We start from the raw sequence: 15,833 nt of genomic DNA, 5'->3' as shown, positions 1-15,833 counted from the left end.
GTTGCCATTTCCCTAATGTCCCAACATCACACAAAGGCCAGGAGGGCAGCCAAGAAGCTGGATACAGCTCCCCACTGTGATGCCAAGCAGAAGATGGCAAGGGCTAGATGCATCTGCATTTGCAGAGATTCCAAAAAGAACAGAGACAAAGCTGAGCCAATTGTCAGAAGGGCAGAGCGGTGGGAAGCAGGATTTCCCTGTTCAGGTACCGACTTTTCATTATCTCTACCTTTCTGAGCCTGCTCCTCATCTGGCGAATGGAGATTACCTTGTAGGGTTGTGGTGACTTTAGTTAAGTACTGCCTGGTTCTCTGGCCTAGGAAGGTAATTCTAAAGCACAGATCCACTTCTTAGACCTATTTTTACCTATCAGCTCCAACTGCAGTTTAGATATGTTGAGGGCTGGGGAGAAAAATGACAGAGGGAAAAATCTTTTTCTTCCTTTTTTTTTTTTTTTAAATAATCATAATCTTTCAGAAAGACATGCTTTAAAACTGTAGATTTTTTTTAAAGATTTTACTTTTAAGTAATCTCTATACCCAAGGTGGAACTTGAACCAACTTGAGATCAAGAGTCACATGCTTTACCAAGTAAGCCAGCTATAGGCCCCTAGAAATGCAGATTTTTAAGACCCACAAGAGAATCATTAAGACCAAGCCACCTCTATGAGGTTTCCCTCAAAGTTCAATTCTGGGCCACTCTACAGAAATGCTCTTTTCACTGTTGTTGTCATTTAGATATTCAGACAGTCTGAAAGAACTACCCAAAACCTTGACTTCTGGAAACTGGTGAAGTTAGAAGTAGGGGTTAAGGTATCTAAACAACAGGTGACAGAAGAACCCTTGCTCTTCCACCCAGCTTTTCTGTTCTTTTCTTTTCTTTTTTTTTTTTTTTTTTAAATTAAAATCCTGGTCTCAAGTGACATTCTTTTTATTTTTATTTTAAGTAAACTCTACCTGCCAATGTGGGTCTGCAACTCCCAACTCCAGAGATCAAGAGTTGCATTCTCTACTGACCAAGCCAGCCAGCCATCCCTCAAATGACATTCTAATCACTCCTTTCTGTCAAGAGACTCTACCACTGCGATCCACAAACTAGATGTATCATCAAGCACAGTTTGAAGCTATGGTTGTGGTTCTCTTCCCTGTGAAGTACTGGTATGAGAAGCTGTTAGTAGGGGAGGTTCTTAAATAGAAGGCAAACAGCATCAGCATATGAATGGGTCTGGAGGCAAATGTATCACTGGCCTCCCAACCAAGCTCGTGGTGCTTCACAAGAGGCCAAATTGTTTTATACCAGCTAAAATTTTGAAACGAACTCTGCAGGAATGGTGTAATTTATGAGAGAAACTGCCTAAGACCTCTCCATAAAACTGGCTCCTATAACCTAGAGGCTTGTAGTTCAGTTCGTTCATGGAGACACGGCGCACCAGCACGGTCCTACCAGCATCTATTGTGCAGTTTCTCATCTAGCCTGTCTCCACTGAAAAGAGTCTTCAGATTCAAGGATGAGCTATAGCCCAAACAAGCAGGTCACTCAGTCCAGTAGCCCAAATTAGTGGGACAGAAGGTGAAGTGTGCACAAAAAAATAGCACCAACACCTGCTCCATACCCCCCTTTGCCAAGGTAAACATACACTAGAGTCAGCGGATGCACGCACTTGTATATATAAAGGTAGTGAAATTGGGAATAGTTAATACTGGGCCAAACTGCATTTTACACAAACTAAATGTTACTCTTCTTGAATTCTTATTTCATTAAACCTTCAACTCTCTCTGCTAAGGTCTGGGTTTAGGATTACACCACACATCGACCACATTAAAAACGAGACGGAAACAAGTCACAAGTTCTTTGAATACACAAACTCTTCTCACCTCCCTTGACTAGATCCCTAACATGTGATTAAGGATCTGACCCTAGCTTTCCCCTAGGGACGAGGGAACCCACAGCCCAGAAAAGCAAAACGCGACCGACTACTGCAGCGTTTAAGGGTGTCAGTCACTTCTTAGCTATTAAATCTGTAAAATGGAAATAGGAAAAACAACAGGACGGACGCTCAGACCCCAAGGAGGCATACTCGAGATAATTACGCACAGAAGCAGGGTCTGGCCTTGATAAGTGTCTGGGGAGTGTCGGCCATTGTTGTTATTATTTCTACTGTACCACTGCCCCAGAAGGAGCTCTTCTGAAGCCTGAAGCGAGGGCGTCAAGGCCAGGACGAGCGACAGACTGGCGGGTCTGGCCAGTAGGAAGGGGTAACTTAGTGCCCGGAGCCCAAAGAGCCGAGATGATGGAAGAGGCAAGAAGCAGCGGGCGCAGGGAAATAATGGGCAGAGACCAGAAACAGGAAAGGCCTGGAGGGAAGTAAGAAGCAGAGCAAGGTCCTGAAGTAGGACCCCAGACTCACCCAGCGTGAATTCCCATTGCTCGTTCCCCAGAGAGCGTTCGGGCACCACCTCCAGATCCAGCATTGGTTCAGCTCGCCGGGCCGGGGCGGCCTCGCTGCAGCAACGCAGACGGGACCGAAGCTGGGGAGACAAAGCAGCGACTGATCTGCCGTCCCCGCTGGCCTGGCTCTCCGCCTACTCCTTGGCCACCGGCGGCACCAGCCCAAAACCACACCTCAGGTCAGCAGACCTCAGCTCAGCTCAGCTCACCTCACCGGTAGCAGCCTCAGCAGCAGGGACAGCGGCCGCAGCCTAAGCGTCTGCCGCAAAACTGGCGTGCGGCGTCGTAAAGCGTGGTGGGGGCGGGGCTAAGGCGGGATTTCAATAGCGGGGCAGTGGGGAGGGAGGAGCCCAAGGCGGAGTCAGGCACGCGTAAAATGCTGTGAAAGTCCGAGCGAAGGCTGAGGGAAGATGGTACCGCCCGGAAGGGTGGGTGCTGGTCGCAGGGGGCTTCCATACTCCGTGAATCGTCACATTTGCACACCACACTGCACACATTTCATATGTCTACACAAGGATGTGCATACCACGTAACACACGAATGTGACGTGTTATGTAAATCCGTCTGCCCTCTGCACGGACGTACGTCCCACTCACATTCACTGGGTGCAAAAGTTCCGAGGTGCAATGTCTGAGGCCCAGCGGGGAGGGAAGACACCGATTTCAGTGAGTGCGGAATGTACTCGAGTGTTTGCGTAGGAACGCGGGGAGCTGGGGGAGAGGAATAGGTAGAATGGGGAGCAGCTAGGCCAGACCTCCGCTGACCTAGTCCAGATGTGTACAGCCCCCTGGGGCCGGTATCCAGAGATCGTTGGCCGCAGCTCAGCCTCCATTCAGAGTCTGCTTTGCCGCCAATGGTGTGTGGTCTTAACCAAACCTCTGGTGCCCTTTGTGGCTCATTCTCCTCATCTACAGGTTGGAAAAGGGGCTCCTCTAGCCTGTTCAGCCTGAGCTTTTGGCCCATGGCCTGTGGCATTGAAAAACTAAAAGGCAACCAGACTTCTTTTAGAGCCAAGCCTTCATGGAAGCCGACTCTGGATTCTTACAACCACCCTGAGATGTCAGATTATACCTCACTTTACAAGTGAAGAAAATGAGGCCCAGAGATGTAAATGGCCTTGTGGTCCTCAGTGGTGGAACCCAAGTTCTTTCCATTACATTGCCCTTGGAGGAAGGATTTTAGCAGGGGAGAGAATGACATGCTAAATTCTCAAACTGGTTTGGTAGGAATGTAACTTGGGAGGCTCATCAAAACTTGAAGTCACTGCTACTGGCAGTAAAACAACACAGAGAAGGATGTCCATTGCCACATCATATGCCAAAACAATAGAACTGAGTCACTGAGATGTCCATCAGTAGGGAAGTGGCTGACCAAAGTGTGATATATGTAATAGAATACGTTTAAAAAACAAAGTATATCCCTGTATGCTAATGTGGAAGGAGTGCTAACAGAAAAAAGCTATGTGTAAATTGTATAGTATATAAAAGTGGAAATAAAAGAAACATTGTCCATACCAAAAGAACCTTTCTGGAAAGATTTAAAAAAAATACCAGTGATACCTAATACAGGGAGTGGGGCAGGGGGCAGGAATAGGTGGACATTTACTTCTTACTATGCATGGAAAGCATTAAAGACATTTATATGTGGATGGGATAGGTTTAGGATAGGTTAGCTGGGCAGCTGGCCTAAATAGCATAGGAGTAGACCTAGAAAGAAATCTAGCATTGATGAGGAGTAGTCTTAGTTGATCTAAAAATGTTTGAATTGAACTCAAATCCAACCAGACTAGGACTGGTTCTTATATAAAAAACAAACAAACAGGGACACCTGGGTGGCTCAGTGGGTTAGGCCTCTGCCTTCGGCTCAGGTCATGATCTCAGGGTCCTGGGATTGAGCCCCGCATCAGGTTCTCTGCTCCTCGGGGAGCCTGCTTCCCCCCCCGCCCTCTGCCTGCCTCTCTGCCTACTTGTGATCTCTCTCTCTGTCAAATAAATAAATAAAATCTTTAAAAACAAACAAACACTTAGAGGGACTTACTTCGGTGAACAAAGAGGTTGGGGTTAGGTCGTGTGGGGGTGTGGGAGAGGAAAGAAAGAACAGAGAAAGCCACACTGGATAACAACATGAAAATAATTTTTAGTCTGGAAAATCCAAGTAACAGGAAGAACAAGGGTGGGTAAGCCTGTAAGAAATTCCCTTTGGGTGGTGCCTGGGTGGTTCAGTTGGTTGAGCAGCAGACTCTTGATTTTGGATCAGGTATGATCTTGGGATCATGAGATCGGGCCTCACCAATCTCTGCTTGAGATTCTCTCCCTCTGTCCCTCCAAGTGCTCTCTCATCTCCCTCTGTAAAATTAAATAAATAAATAAGATCTTTAAAAAAAAGGTGGGGGGCCAGAAACTTTAGAATGGAAGCTGGAGGTCAGCAGGGGGAGCTCTGACATCCTACTCCTGGTGATGGATGGCATATGCAATACGATCCATATTACCATAACTAACATTTTACTGACGGGCCAGGTGGATGCAAGGTTTCCTCCTTTGTGGGGAACAGCCCAGCCGATGAAACAATGTCACAGCTCAGCCAATGAAAAGCCACTATACTTTGAACTCACATTTTACCCTAATTTGATCTTTGTTTTTAATAGCCTTCCCAACTTACCTCTTTCCTATATAAGAGCTGTCCTCTCCTTTATTCTGGGAGTTTACTTACGGCTTTCCTGTATATTGTTTGTCCTGGCTTGAAATTCTCTATTCCTAAACAAGCCCCTTTTTGGTAAAATAACTGGCAGACTTATTTTGAAGGCTAACATTGGTCAAACACATTTGCTGGAAGTTTGAATCCTAATTCTGCCATATAATGATTTTGTGCCTTGGGCAAGTTACTTCGCTTCTCTGTGCCTTTGTTTCCTCATTTGTAAAATGATCATACTTCACAGATTGGTTAGCACTTACAAGAGTGTCTGACTCATAGTAAATGGCTTGTGTGTGACTAAAATTTTAAAAAAATCTGATAGTGACAGAATTGATGGAATCCTTTGGCAGGATCTATGAATGTGGAATATGAGGTAGAAAAGGATTAAAGAATAAAAACACGGTTTCCAACTTTGGGTAGCTGAATGGATGATGGCGTTCCTCAGGACAACGGCTGGGGGAACTGAATTGGAGGGCTGGAAGGATACCAGTCCTATTAAAATGGTCACAGGTAATAGCTTAGAAGGCGGGAAATGTACATGTTTGAAGCCTAGGTGAAAAGCTTAGAAAACAGAGTCTCGTTACCATGGTTACTATTGGTTATATTTGTCAAGAGAAGAACCAACAGCCAGTTTGAAAGCAGAAATGAAGGGTAACTGCATCCTGCAAATCAGGAATGGGCAGGCCCAAGAGCTGTGAAAAACAATGGACTGGGGAGTCCCTCCCAGTCAGTCTTACAAAAGACACTCCCCTCTCTCAGGGTCGAAAGCCCTCAGTCTCTCTCCCCAGTGACATTTCATAATTGTTAGTATAGTGACTTTATTCTCCCCTTTTCTGAATGGAAGTGTTTCCTGTTCACTTGTTATTTAGGTCCCAGCAAAAACGTTACTTCCTGCCACATCTTCCCTAATTCTTCCTTTATTTGACCTCATCACCATTTATCCCATGATGCTATTTTAGTTAATTCGCAGCTGTCTATCACTTCACCACTTAATTACTTATTGTTCATCTTCCCAGGAGATGTAAACTTCACTAGGTGAGGAACTTTGCCCATTTTATTCATCTCTAGAAAAGTGCCTGGCACATAGTTGGCTTACAGTAAGTACTTGTCAAAAAAAAAATTTTTTTAAATTTAAAAATCAGTCTCTTGGTTGAACTTGCCACATTTTAAGGGTTTAATAGCCACATGTGGTTAGTATCTACCATATTGGAGATATCGTGGATATAGATTATCTCCTGTAATCAAAAATTCCCCTCTCTATCTTATCTATTTACATTTCGTAATGTTTCTGAAACCTGAATAAGGCCGATAATGACGCAAAGTTGCTTAAGTTATTTATTTGAGAGAGAGAGTGAGCACAAGTGGCACAGAGGGTTGGGGGAGGATTGGGGAAGAGGGAGAGGGAGAGAATCCCAAACAGGTTCCATATTCGGTGGGGAACGCAACGTGAGGCTCAATCCCAGGAACGAGATTGTAACCTGAGCCAAAATCAAGAGTTGGATGCTCAACCGACTGAACCACCCAGGTGCCCCAAAGTTGGTTAAATTTTTCTAACCAAAAGTTGAGATTTATATTTTTTTTTCTGTAAGATTTTATTTATTTATTTGACAGAGATCACAAGTAGGCAGAGAGGCAGGCAGAGAGAGGGGGGTGGAAACAGGCTTCCTGTCAAGCAGAGAGCCCATGTGGGGCTCGACCGAGATCATGACCTAAGCCGAAGGCAGAGGCTTAACCCACTGAGCCACCCAGGTGCCCCGAGATTTATATTCTAACCCAAAAGTTGAGATTTAACTTAAGATAGCAACTGTTTTAGAAGTATCCTATATTGAAAAAAAAAAAAACCAAACTACCATTTTCATCCATGATATCACCCTACAATTTTAATTTTCTGGTCTTGACACATTTTTGAAATGCCATATATGGCACCTGGGTGGTTTGGTTGGTTAAGCATCTGCCTTCCACTTGGCTGGGCTCCTCGGCTGGGGTCCGGATGCCAGGGAGAGGGGATGGAGTCCCTTGTCAGGCTCCCTGCTCGGTGAAGAGTCTGCTTCTTCCTCTCCCTCTGCCCAGTACCCCTCCACTGCTCGTACTAGCTTGCACTCTCTCAAATAAATAAAATCTTTTTTAAAATGCCATATATGTACGTGTGGTGGTGCTGTAAGAAAAAAATGGATGGTATCTATGGGTAATCATGCCTTGGAAAATGCCTGCAAAAGACAATTATTTGGGAGATGAAAATACCAATGTTGTCTTGTAAATACACACACACACAGATGTGGCAGTGTGCTGTGGTGATTTAAAAAAACATTTCCACAAACCCTTTGACACACTACCCTTGAAGAGATGAAGCCTAATTCACCTCCATTTGAGTGTGGGCCTGACCCTGTGAGTCACCTCTAACTTAGACCATAGCACCCCAAGATTAGGTTATTTTTTTAAAAGATTTATTCCTGAGAAAGACAGCATGAATAGGGGGAGGGGCAGAGGGAGAAGAAAAGGAAGTATCCCTGCTGAGCATGGAGCCCAAGGGGGATGGGGGTGGCGCTCCATCCCAGGACCCTGAGATCATGACCTGAACCTAAGGTCAGACACTTATCTGACTGAGCTACCCAGGCGCCCCCACCCAAGGTTAGGTTCTTATTTATTTTTTATTCTTTAAGGATTTTATTTGAGAGAGAGAACAAGCACAAGCAGGGGAGTGGGAGTAACAGGCTCCTCACTGAGCAGGGAGCCTGATGTGGGGCTCAACCCAAGGACCTGAGCCAAAGGCAGATGCTTAACCGACTGAGCCACCCAGGCACCCCCAAGGCTAGATTTTTAAATAAGACTGTGGCTTGCATCTTGAATCACTAAGCTCTAGGGAAAGCCAGCTGCCAAGCTGTGAGCTGCCCTATGGAGATACCCACATGGCAAGAAGCTGCAGGTCTCTGTTCTAAAACCTAGCAAGAAATCAAGGACTTTCACCCAAAGGTCTCTGAAGAACTGGCTAGTCAATGAGCAATTGAACGGGTTTAGAAGGGAGTCTTTCAGCCACACTCAATCCTTGAGATGATGGTAGCCTGGCTGTGCTAACAACCTGACTCTAACCTCAGCAGAGACCTTGGACCAGACCACTGAATTTAGCTTCTTTCAAATTTCCGATCCACAGAAACCGTGAGATGATGTTTACTGTTTTAGGCTGCTAGGCTTTGGAGCAATGTGTTATACAATAATGCATAATTCATACAAGTTTAATACAAAACTTAAGGTATACATAATGCATAATTCATACAAGCTTCATACAAAGCTTGAAAAAGCTCCCCATTGCCAAATGAGGCATAAACCAATTAAGGTATTTGTTTTCCCAAGCAGCCCCAAACTAGCATATCCAAATACCTGTTTCTAGAGATGATACACTTAACTAAAACCATGATGCCGAAACAACTTTTGAAATTAACCCTCAGAGTATGAATCTTATTCTTTGGAATTTTGCTTAATGGTGCCAATTCACCATTTTTATTTGTTATTTGCAGTAAATATGGTGGTGAATAAGTAAGTTTTTTCCATTATAAATCAAGCTGAAGGCATGTTTCTAAAGAAAAAGGCTGGTATAGGAAAAATGCCTAAGTATGTTTTCTTTTTTAAGATTTATTTACTTATTTGAGAGAGAGAGCATGAGCAGGAGGGGCAGAAGGAGAGGGAGAGAGAATCCCAAGCTCAGTCCATGCTAAGCACAGGGTCAGGTGCAGGGCTTGATGAAAACCCTGAGATCACCACCTGAGCTGAAATGCTCAACCTACTCTGCCACCAAGGAGCCCAAGTCCCAAGTATGCTTGATACTGTGATATTTACATGGAAGGTTTTCTTTGGAATGAGCAGAAATGACCACTAGATGCCACTGTTGTTGTTTAAAGGTTAAAAAAAAAGGATGAAAGAACATTTTGGAAACAACAAAGTCAATTTTCATATCATAACGAGCACCAGAACAGAAATTGTTGGGTTATGTCAATGAAGAACCAAGACCTTTTTTTTCCACTACACAGAAGTTTATTGTGAAAGTAAATGAAACATACAAACATACAGTATGGCTAACGGTGGCAAAAGCGATCTGGTAGCTTAAGGCAAGTTTTAATGGAGATGAATTTAGAAAAGATGATGCAATGATGTAATTTTGTTTAAATACAGATTATGGAAAAATATCAAATTGCATCAATAACTTAATAAAAGTTTCCAAAGCCTGCACTATTGGAGAAAAAAGACTCATGATCTTAATGCCAGCATTAAGACAGACAGAAGCACAGTGCTGAGCTGAATGACAGGAACAATCGAGTATTTACAGAAGGATGGCAATATGAACATTTAATAACATTTGATCTTAGTTACTCGTGGAATGAAAGCCCTTAGCTAGAAGCTATAGAGAAAAATGTACCATCATCATCATGTTATTAAAAAAATTAAGTGCAGAAGTCAAAAACCAAGGAGCTCTGTGATAAAGGAACCTTAAAACACCACTTTAAGGGCCACTTAAAAGGCAATTCCCTCAGGGGAAGTTAGGGCACTGAGTGTGTAAACATGTGAGCTGCACAACACTAATACCAACCAAATTCATTCATAGTACTTCGTTACACAAGATCAGCATGGTCTTTTATGATGCATTATTGTTCATAATGATTTAAACACACTCCTTACCATGCATGACTTCAAATATATAACAAATATTTTTATTCCGAGATACAGGATATGTTTATGAATTATAAGACCTATATACAATGAAAGTCACACCTCCCTCATCAAGTAAAGTATATGTGTGTGTGTGTGTGTGTGTGTTTTAAATGCGATGACCTTATTCAAACTTCAGTTTCTTTTCTGAAATGACCATGTCAGTTTTTCAAACTCTTTAAAATAATGCCACTCTATGATGATAAAATACATTTTTGCAAAAATTCAGAAATGCAGTAACATTTAATGAATGTGACATGAAATATTTGTAAGGAGGTACCAAATGACTTAGCACTTTTTTCCAGTCTTGTATGAAAAACAAAGTTGCATCCAATTTGACAGTGAGCCTATTTAAAAAATATTCTTATACTAATTCATCTCAAAAGGTTCTATTATAGTCCTTTTGGAAAATACCATATATATAACCTGTGAGTTTTTTTCCATAATAAATGAAGAAAATGTATCCTCTGCACAGATGAACATTTTCTAAGACTAATTTTTCATCACCCAGCATTGTTTTTACAAAAGCATGCATTATGAAATACACATAAAAGCAGCTATCTTGAACATGATTTTAATACAATATTACCTTGGTAGCTGATTCATCACTGTCTCCAGTTTAATATGTTGTTACATACATGAAGAAGCTCCAGTATCCCTTTTCTGATTGACTTAAAAAAAAAAAAAAGTCCCTGAATAAAACAGAAGCCAGCCTGCGACTTCTTTAGGCATTTCAGTGGAATATTATTACCATCTGTGGAGAATATCTCCACACAAACACATGATTACAGAACAAAATGTAAAACAGATCTGGGGCAGATTAGAGTTAATACCAATTAAAAATTTTTATGTTTAAGGAGAAAAGAAAAAGGAGCTGATTATCAACATTTAAAAGGATACTGCAACTTTAACAACTGTAAACTTTGTGTTAAAAGGCTGTGGCAGACAGCTCTATGCTACTAGGTTTTTAGCTTGTTTAAAATAATGCAAACACATCAGCAGTTTTAAAATGCCACAAACTATAAAAACACAGAAACAAAACAAATGACCAAGAGTGTCTATTTAAAATGAAGTTGTATAACCAACACATCTAAAATTCCAAAAATAATTAGAACAACTGATTGGGGGAAACCCTCTGATAAAAATTTAAATTTAACTTGTTTTTAAATGACAGAATCTTTTAAATTAAAATGGAGGAAAAAAAGAGTTTTACAAGTGGATAGTTTCAACTCACTAAAATAATGCCAACAAAGTAAGCTTGCATAGGAAAAAATTCAAATTACTGGCTAATGCATACAAAATTAGAAATGCAGGTATTCTATAATCATAGTGCAAAACCACGGCAGTTTGTGATGTGTTGTTACTGCCGAAGGTTGAGAAATAGATCGCAGTACCTCCAGTTATCACAGTTTCTGGTCTTTTAATAATGATTATTTCTGCCAACTAGACACAATGTATATGTAAAGATGGGGGGGCACATCTGCTGTGCTGCTAATTAACGAAGTTTGAGGTCATCACCACCACCTAAATTGGAACCAGGACTAGGGTCTTGTTGTCTTCTTGCCTGCAATGACAAAATCGTAATTGGGGGTCAAAACATGTTTTGAAAATCTAAGTGCTAGATAAATAAAGTATAAGACACAGTAGCATTTAAAAAAAAAGTTTACAACTAAAAAATTTTCAGCCAGTATCTCCAGATGTAAGAGGAAAAACAATTTAAATGATGTATTACATATTTTGCTGAAGTTTCCATAAAAACCAAGAATAAAAATCTCATTATATTCCAAAGAGCATTATCAAAATAGGTGCTATGCATAAAAGAACAACAAATCTACATTTATATTTCTTGGACTACAGGGTTAAACATATCATTTATTCACCTTAGAATCAAAATTTCCCCTTTATTTATTTATTTATTTACTTTTAAAAAAATATTTTATTTATTTATTTGACAGAGAGAGAGAGAGATCACAAGTAGGCAGAGAAGCAGGCATCAGGGAAAGAGGAAGTAGACTCCCTGCTCAGCAGAGAGCCCGATGCGGGGCTCCACCCCAGGACCCCGGGATCATGACCTGAGCTGAAGGCAGAGCCCCAAACCACTGAGCCACCCAGGTGCCCCCAAATTTCCCTTTAAATACTGAGCACCAACTATATGCTGGTCACTGTTCAAAGTACTTTGCATGGATGAACTAATTAAAACCCTGTCAGCAGGACTCCTGGGTGGCTCAGTGGGTTAAGAAGCTGCCTTCAGCTCAGGTCATGGTCCCAGAGTCCTGGAATCGGTCCCACATTGGGCTTCTTGATCAGTGGGATCCTGCTTTCACCCTCTGCCTGTCCCTCCCTGTACTTGTGTGCTCAGTCTCTCTCTCTGACAAATAAATTAAAAAAAAAAAAAAATCTTAAAACCAGGTCAGCAACCTGTAACATAGGGGCTACTGTTTATTTTGTAGTCATACAAAAGAACACAGTCTACTAATGGTAGGACTGAAAAATGCAGTAGTGACTTTCATTTTACAGAAGAGCATCTCTACCAAACAAGTTTTAACTAAAAACCTCTACTTCATGTAATAAAATCATTACTATGGATAAAGTATTGTCTCAAAAAAGCAAAAATGGATGCTCTTAGAGCTTCCATTAAGAAAAGCCACTTCAAGGAGGACACCATCTAAGAACAAGAATAAACAGAATTTTAACTGCTTTTGGTTATATACATAAAAGTGAGAGGCCAGGTTCTATTTCTTCAAAGTAGAAATAATGGACATGACTGTACTTTACAGCTTCCTCCTCCTCTCTCTCTGCCTGCCTCTCTGCCTACTTGTGATCTCTCTCTGTCAAATAAATAAATAAAATCTTATACTTTTATACAATTATGGAGGGAAGAAAGACCTGGAGTACAACATGAAAATCTGTTACTAAACAAGTGCAATTCTTATAGAACAAACAAAACCCTCCCCAAAAAACAACAGAAATTCTTAATAAATAAATTTAGATAAAATTAAAAAAAAAAAAAAAGCAAAACTGGAAAAAAAATCGCAGTCCTTGATTCATTTATATACCTAGAATTATTTTTACAACAAAATTAATGAGTAAGAGGTTTGACAATTATAGACACTGAGGTTTTCTTTTTATTCTTTTTAAAAAGATTTTATTTATTTATTTGACAGACAGAGATCACAAGCAGGCAGAGAGTTGGGGGGGAAGCAGGCTCCCCTTGAGCAGAGAGCCCGATGTGGGGCTCGATCCCAGAACCCTGGGATTATGACCTGAGCCGAAGGCAGAGACTTTAACCCACTGAACCACCCAGGTGCCCCGATACTAAGGTTTTCAAGTTTCACTTTAGAATAAACACTTCCAGTTAAACTACTGATAGCAAATTTCTTAATAGGGAACATCTAACAACAGGTCCTGCGTAGCACTCTCTGCTACTATAAAGTTTTAATGTAAACTAGTGCCCCTTTGGTCCACATACATTAATTCTCAGTCTCTTTCACAAATTCCAACGAGTGTTTCTTCCATAAGCTTTCTTTAGTGACTATAAATGGGAGTCAAGCACAAGCAACTGATCATACAAAAGACCCTGCTTCTTTTAGCAAGGGTTTTCTCATGTTAGACAATGGCTAGTTCATTTTATCAGTAGTTCAGGCAAAAAAGCTTGAAGTCACCCTAAGATCTCTTTCTCTCATACTCAATGGTGGGCTCCTACAGGTCTACATTAACCATGTCCTGAATCTGAGCACCTTTGACTGCCTCCACCTCTTACCCTAGTCCATGCCACGACTGTTCTTCATCTGGATCTTGTGTGTAGTCACCTCTGGTATCATTCATATATATATATATATATATATATATTTTATATATATATGCATGCCAGTAACTGATACCATCCTGAAATCACTTGTGCAATCTTTAGCTAAATGGAATAATGTATTATAATCGCCAACTGATTCTTCATTGTCTATGTCAATTGTCAGTTTTCGGAAACAAATCTCACCAAAGACTGAAACATTCTGGTTGCACTTCTTAAGATCTAACACAGTTACAGAAAAAGCATCCTTGACCTTCAAAGAAACATCTCAACAAGTCACACTTGTACTGAATGATCAAGTTTGGTCAGAAACTCCAGCAATGTTGTCATTTCTCAAGAGCATTACATTTAGACAGAAATGACACCGCACCTTGTTCACTTTGAAACAAATTAGGTAAAACCCAACACTAACTTCTGTAGTCTTATAAATTTTGACACATGCCTCTAGCAGATTTTAACTGTTTTTATCAGCATACTGCTCACTAACTAAATTTTACCTTATTTTTAAAAATTAACCAGTCATGTTAAAGTTATGTTGCATGTACAGACTGAAAAAGCTATGGAATGCATATTCATCAAAAAACAAAAACAAGGGGCGCCTGGGTGGCTCAGTGGGTTAAGCCTCTGCCTTCAGCTCAGGTCATGATCTCAGGGTCCTGGGATCGAGTCCTGCATCGGGCTCTCTGCTCGGCAGGGAGCCTGCTTCCTCCTCCTCTCTCTCTCTCTCTCTCTCTGCCTGCCTCTCTGCCTACTTGTGATCTCTCTCTGTCAAATAAATAAAATCTTAAAAACAAAACAAAACACCAACCCCCCCCAAAACAACCAAAAAACAAAACAATTTAAGTTCCATACAGAATCGATGCCAAATCGTAGCTTAAGGACAGCTCAATTCTGCAAAATCACAGATGGTGATATAAGCATCTGGGTTCAGTCAATGAAGGTTAGAAAGGGGCTGAGCTATGAAGAAACACTCAGAAAAATCAATCCTAATTATGTATTTACAGGTCACTACTAACCTACCAATAATATTTTGTCACAAGGGTAGTTCAGCTTTTGTCTTGGGATAGGAATAATTTTCAAATTATTTTAATAATAATGGGATGACTTCATATGAGTGATGGCCTTCATCAGCAGAGATCAGCAGCTGAAGGTCTCCCTTCTGCTCTTGGCTGTGCAGAAGTTGCTATGGGTTTCTTTGTTTAAAATGTACTTTGGTAAAGGCATGGAGAAGGTAAAGTTGCCTTGTTATTTGCTTGTGTTTGCAGTTTATTTACACTGTGAAGAAGGAATTAGGAGGATGTAAGGGAAGACACTGTCAAGGAAAATAAAAAATAGGACAAACGAGAGAGCTGGTGAAGAACTTCAGAGTGTGTGAGCAGGAGGAGGAGTAAGAAAGCTGGGAGATGGGGAGGAAATTTATTGTTTGGAGGGAAGATGTAGAGGCTGTCACGTGAGAAAAACAAACACAGAAAGAGACTTAGGTTCAGTGAAATAGCTTCCACAGGACTGGTATTCAACAACTGGATAAATTTCTAATGAAAGCAAGATGTTTTAGAAGGAATTCTACGAGTAACTGGCTAGACTAAATGGTGGCTAAGAAACTCTCTGAACTTGATTATTATAAAAGCATAAAGTCCATGATTTCTAGTTTCTTTTCCTCTGTTGGTCCACAGAGAGGAAATTCTAACTTATTAACAGCTATTTCAGAATAGGGGTTTAATATCAAGCAGACACCAACAAGTCTGTTCAGAATAAAAATCTGTTTTTAATATTTATAAAGAATTTGGGATGCCTGGGTGGCTCAGTCGGTTAAGCAGCTGCCTTCGGCTCAGGTCATGATCCCAGGGTTCTGGGATCAAGCCCCACAGCAGGCTCCTTGCTCAGCAGGGAGCCTGCTTCCCTCTCTCCCTGTTCTGCCTGCTCTGCCTGCCGGTCCCCCTGCTTGTGCTCTCTGTCCCTCTGACAAATAAATACAATCTTTAAAAAAAAAAAAAAAAAAAAAAATATATATAAATATATATATATTTATAATTAATCTAGACACTTAAAAAAAGATTTTATCTATTTGAGAGAGCGAGTGAAAAAGCACAAGCAGGGGAGCAGAAGAGGGAGAAGCAGATGTGGGGTTCAATCTTCGGACCCTGGAATCACGACCTGAGCCAAAGGCAAAAGCCCAGTTGACTGAGCCACC

The 15,833-nt window shown here is 41.2% G+C and overlaps 2 protein-coding genes across 4 annotated transcripts in view; both read right to left on the bottom strand.

The window, feature by feature from the left end:
- The window catches only part of LOC111152825 (chromosome unknown C16orf70 homolog), a 28,744-nt gene extending 26,045 nt beyond the window's left edge, over positions 1-2,699 (bottom strand). The window contains exons 1-2 of one of the 2 annotated variants that reach the window (XM_022511485.1): positions 2,658-2,699; positions 2,408-2,528 (exon numbers count right to left, since the gene is read on the bottom strand). In XM_022511485.1, the coding sequence (XP_022367193.1) occupies positions 2,408-2,471 (64 nt within the window). In that variant the 5' untranslated portion in view covers positions 2,472-2,528; positions 2,658-2,699. Of the gene's footprint in view, positions 1-2,407 lie in introns of both variants that reach the window. The other variant, XM_022511487.1, reaches the window with a different exon arrangement.
- Positions 2,700-9,150: 6,451 nt separating this feature from the next.
- LOC111152864 (core-binding factor beta subunit) overlaps positions 9,151-15,833 on the bottom strand; it is a 64,385-nt gene continuing 57,702 nt past the window's right edge. For both annotated transcript variants that reach the window (XM_022511554.1, XM_022511556.1), the window contains exon 6: positions 9,151-11,401. In XM_022511554.1, the coding sequence (XP_022367262.1) occupies positions 11,333-11,401 (69 nt within the window). In that variant the 3' untranslated portion in view covers positions 9,151-11,332. The remainder of the gene's footprint in view (positions 11,402-15,833) is intronic.

Source organism: Enhydra lutris, unplaced genomic scaffold (genome assembly GCF_002288905.1).
Source record: "Enhydra lutris kenyoni isolate GAN:26980312 unplaced genomic scaffold, ASM228890v2 scaffoldscaffold30, whole genome shotgun sequence".
Classification (NCBI taxonomy): domain Eukaryota; kingdom Metazoa; phylum Chordata; class Mammalia; order Carnivora; family Mustelidae; genus Enhydra; species Enhydra lutris.
The sequence above is the reverse complement of the archived record's forward strand: the minus strand, read 5'-3'. Positions and strand labels throughout refer to the sequence as shown.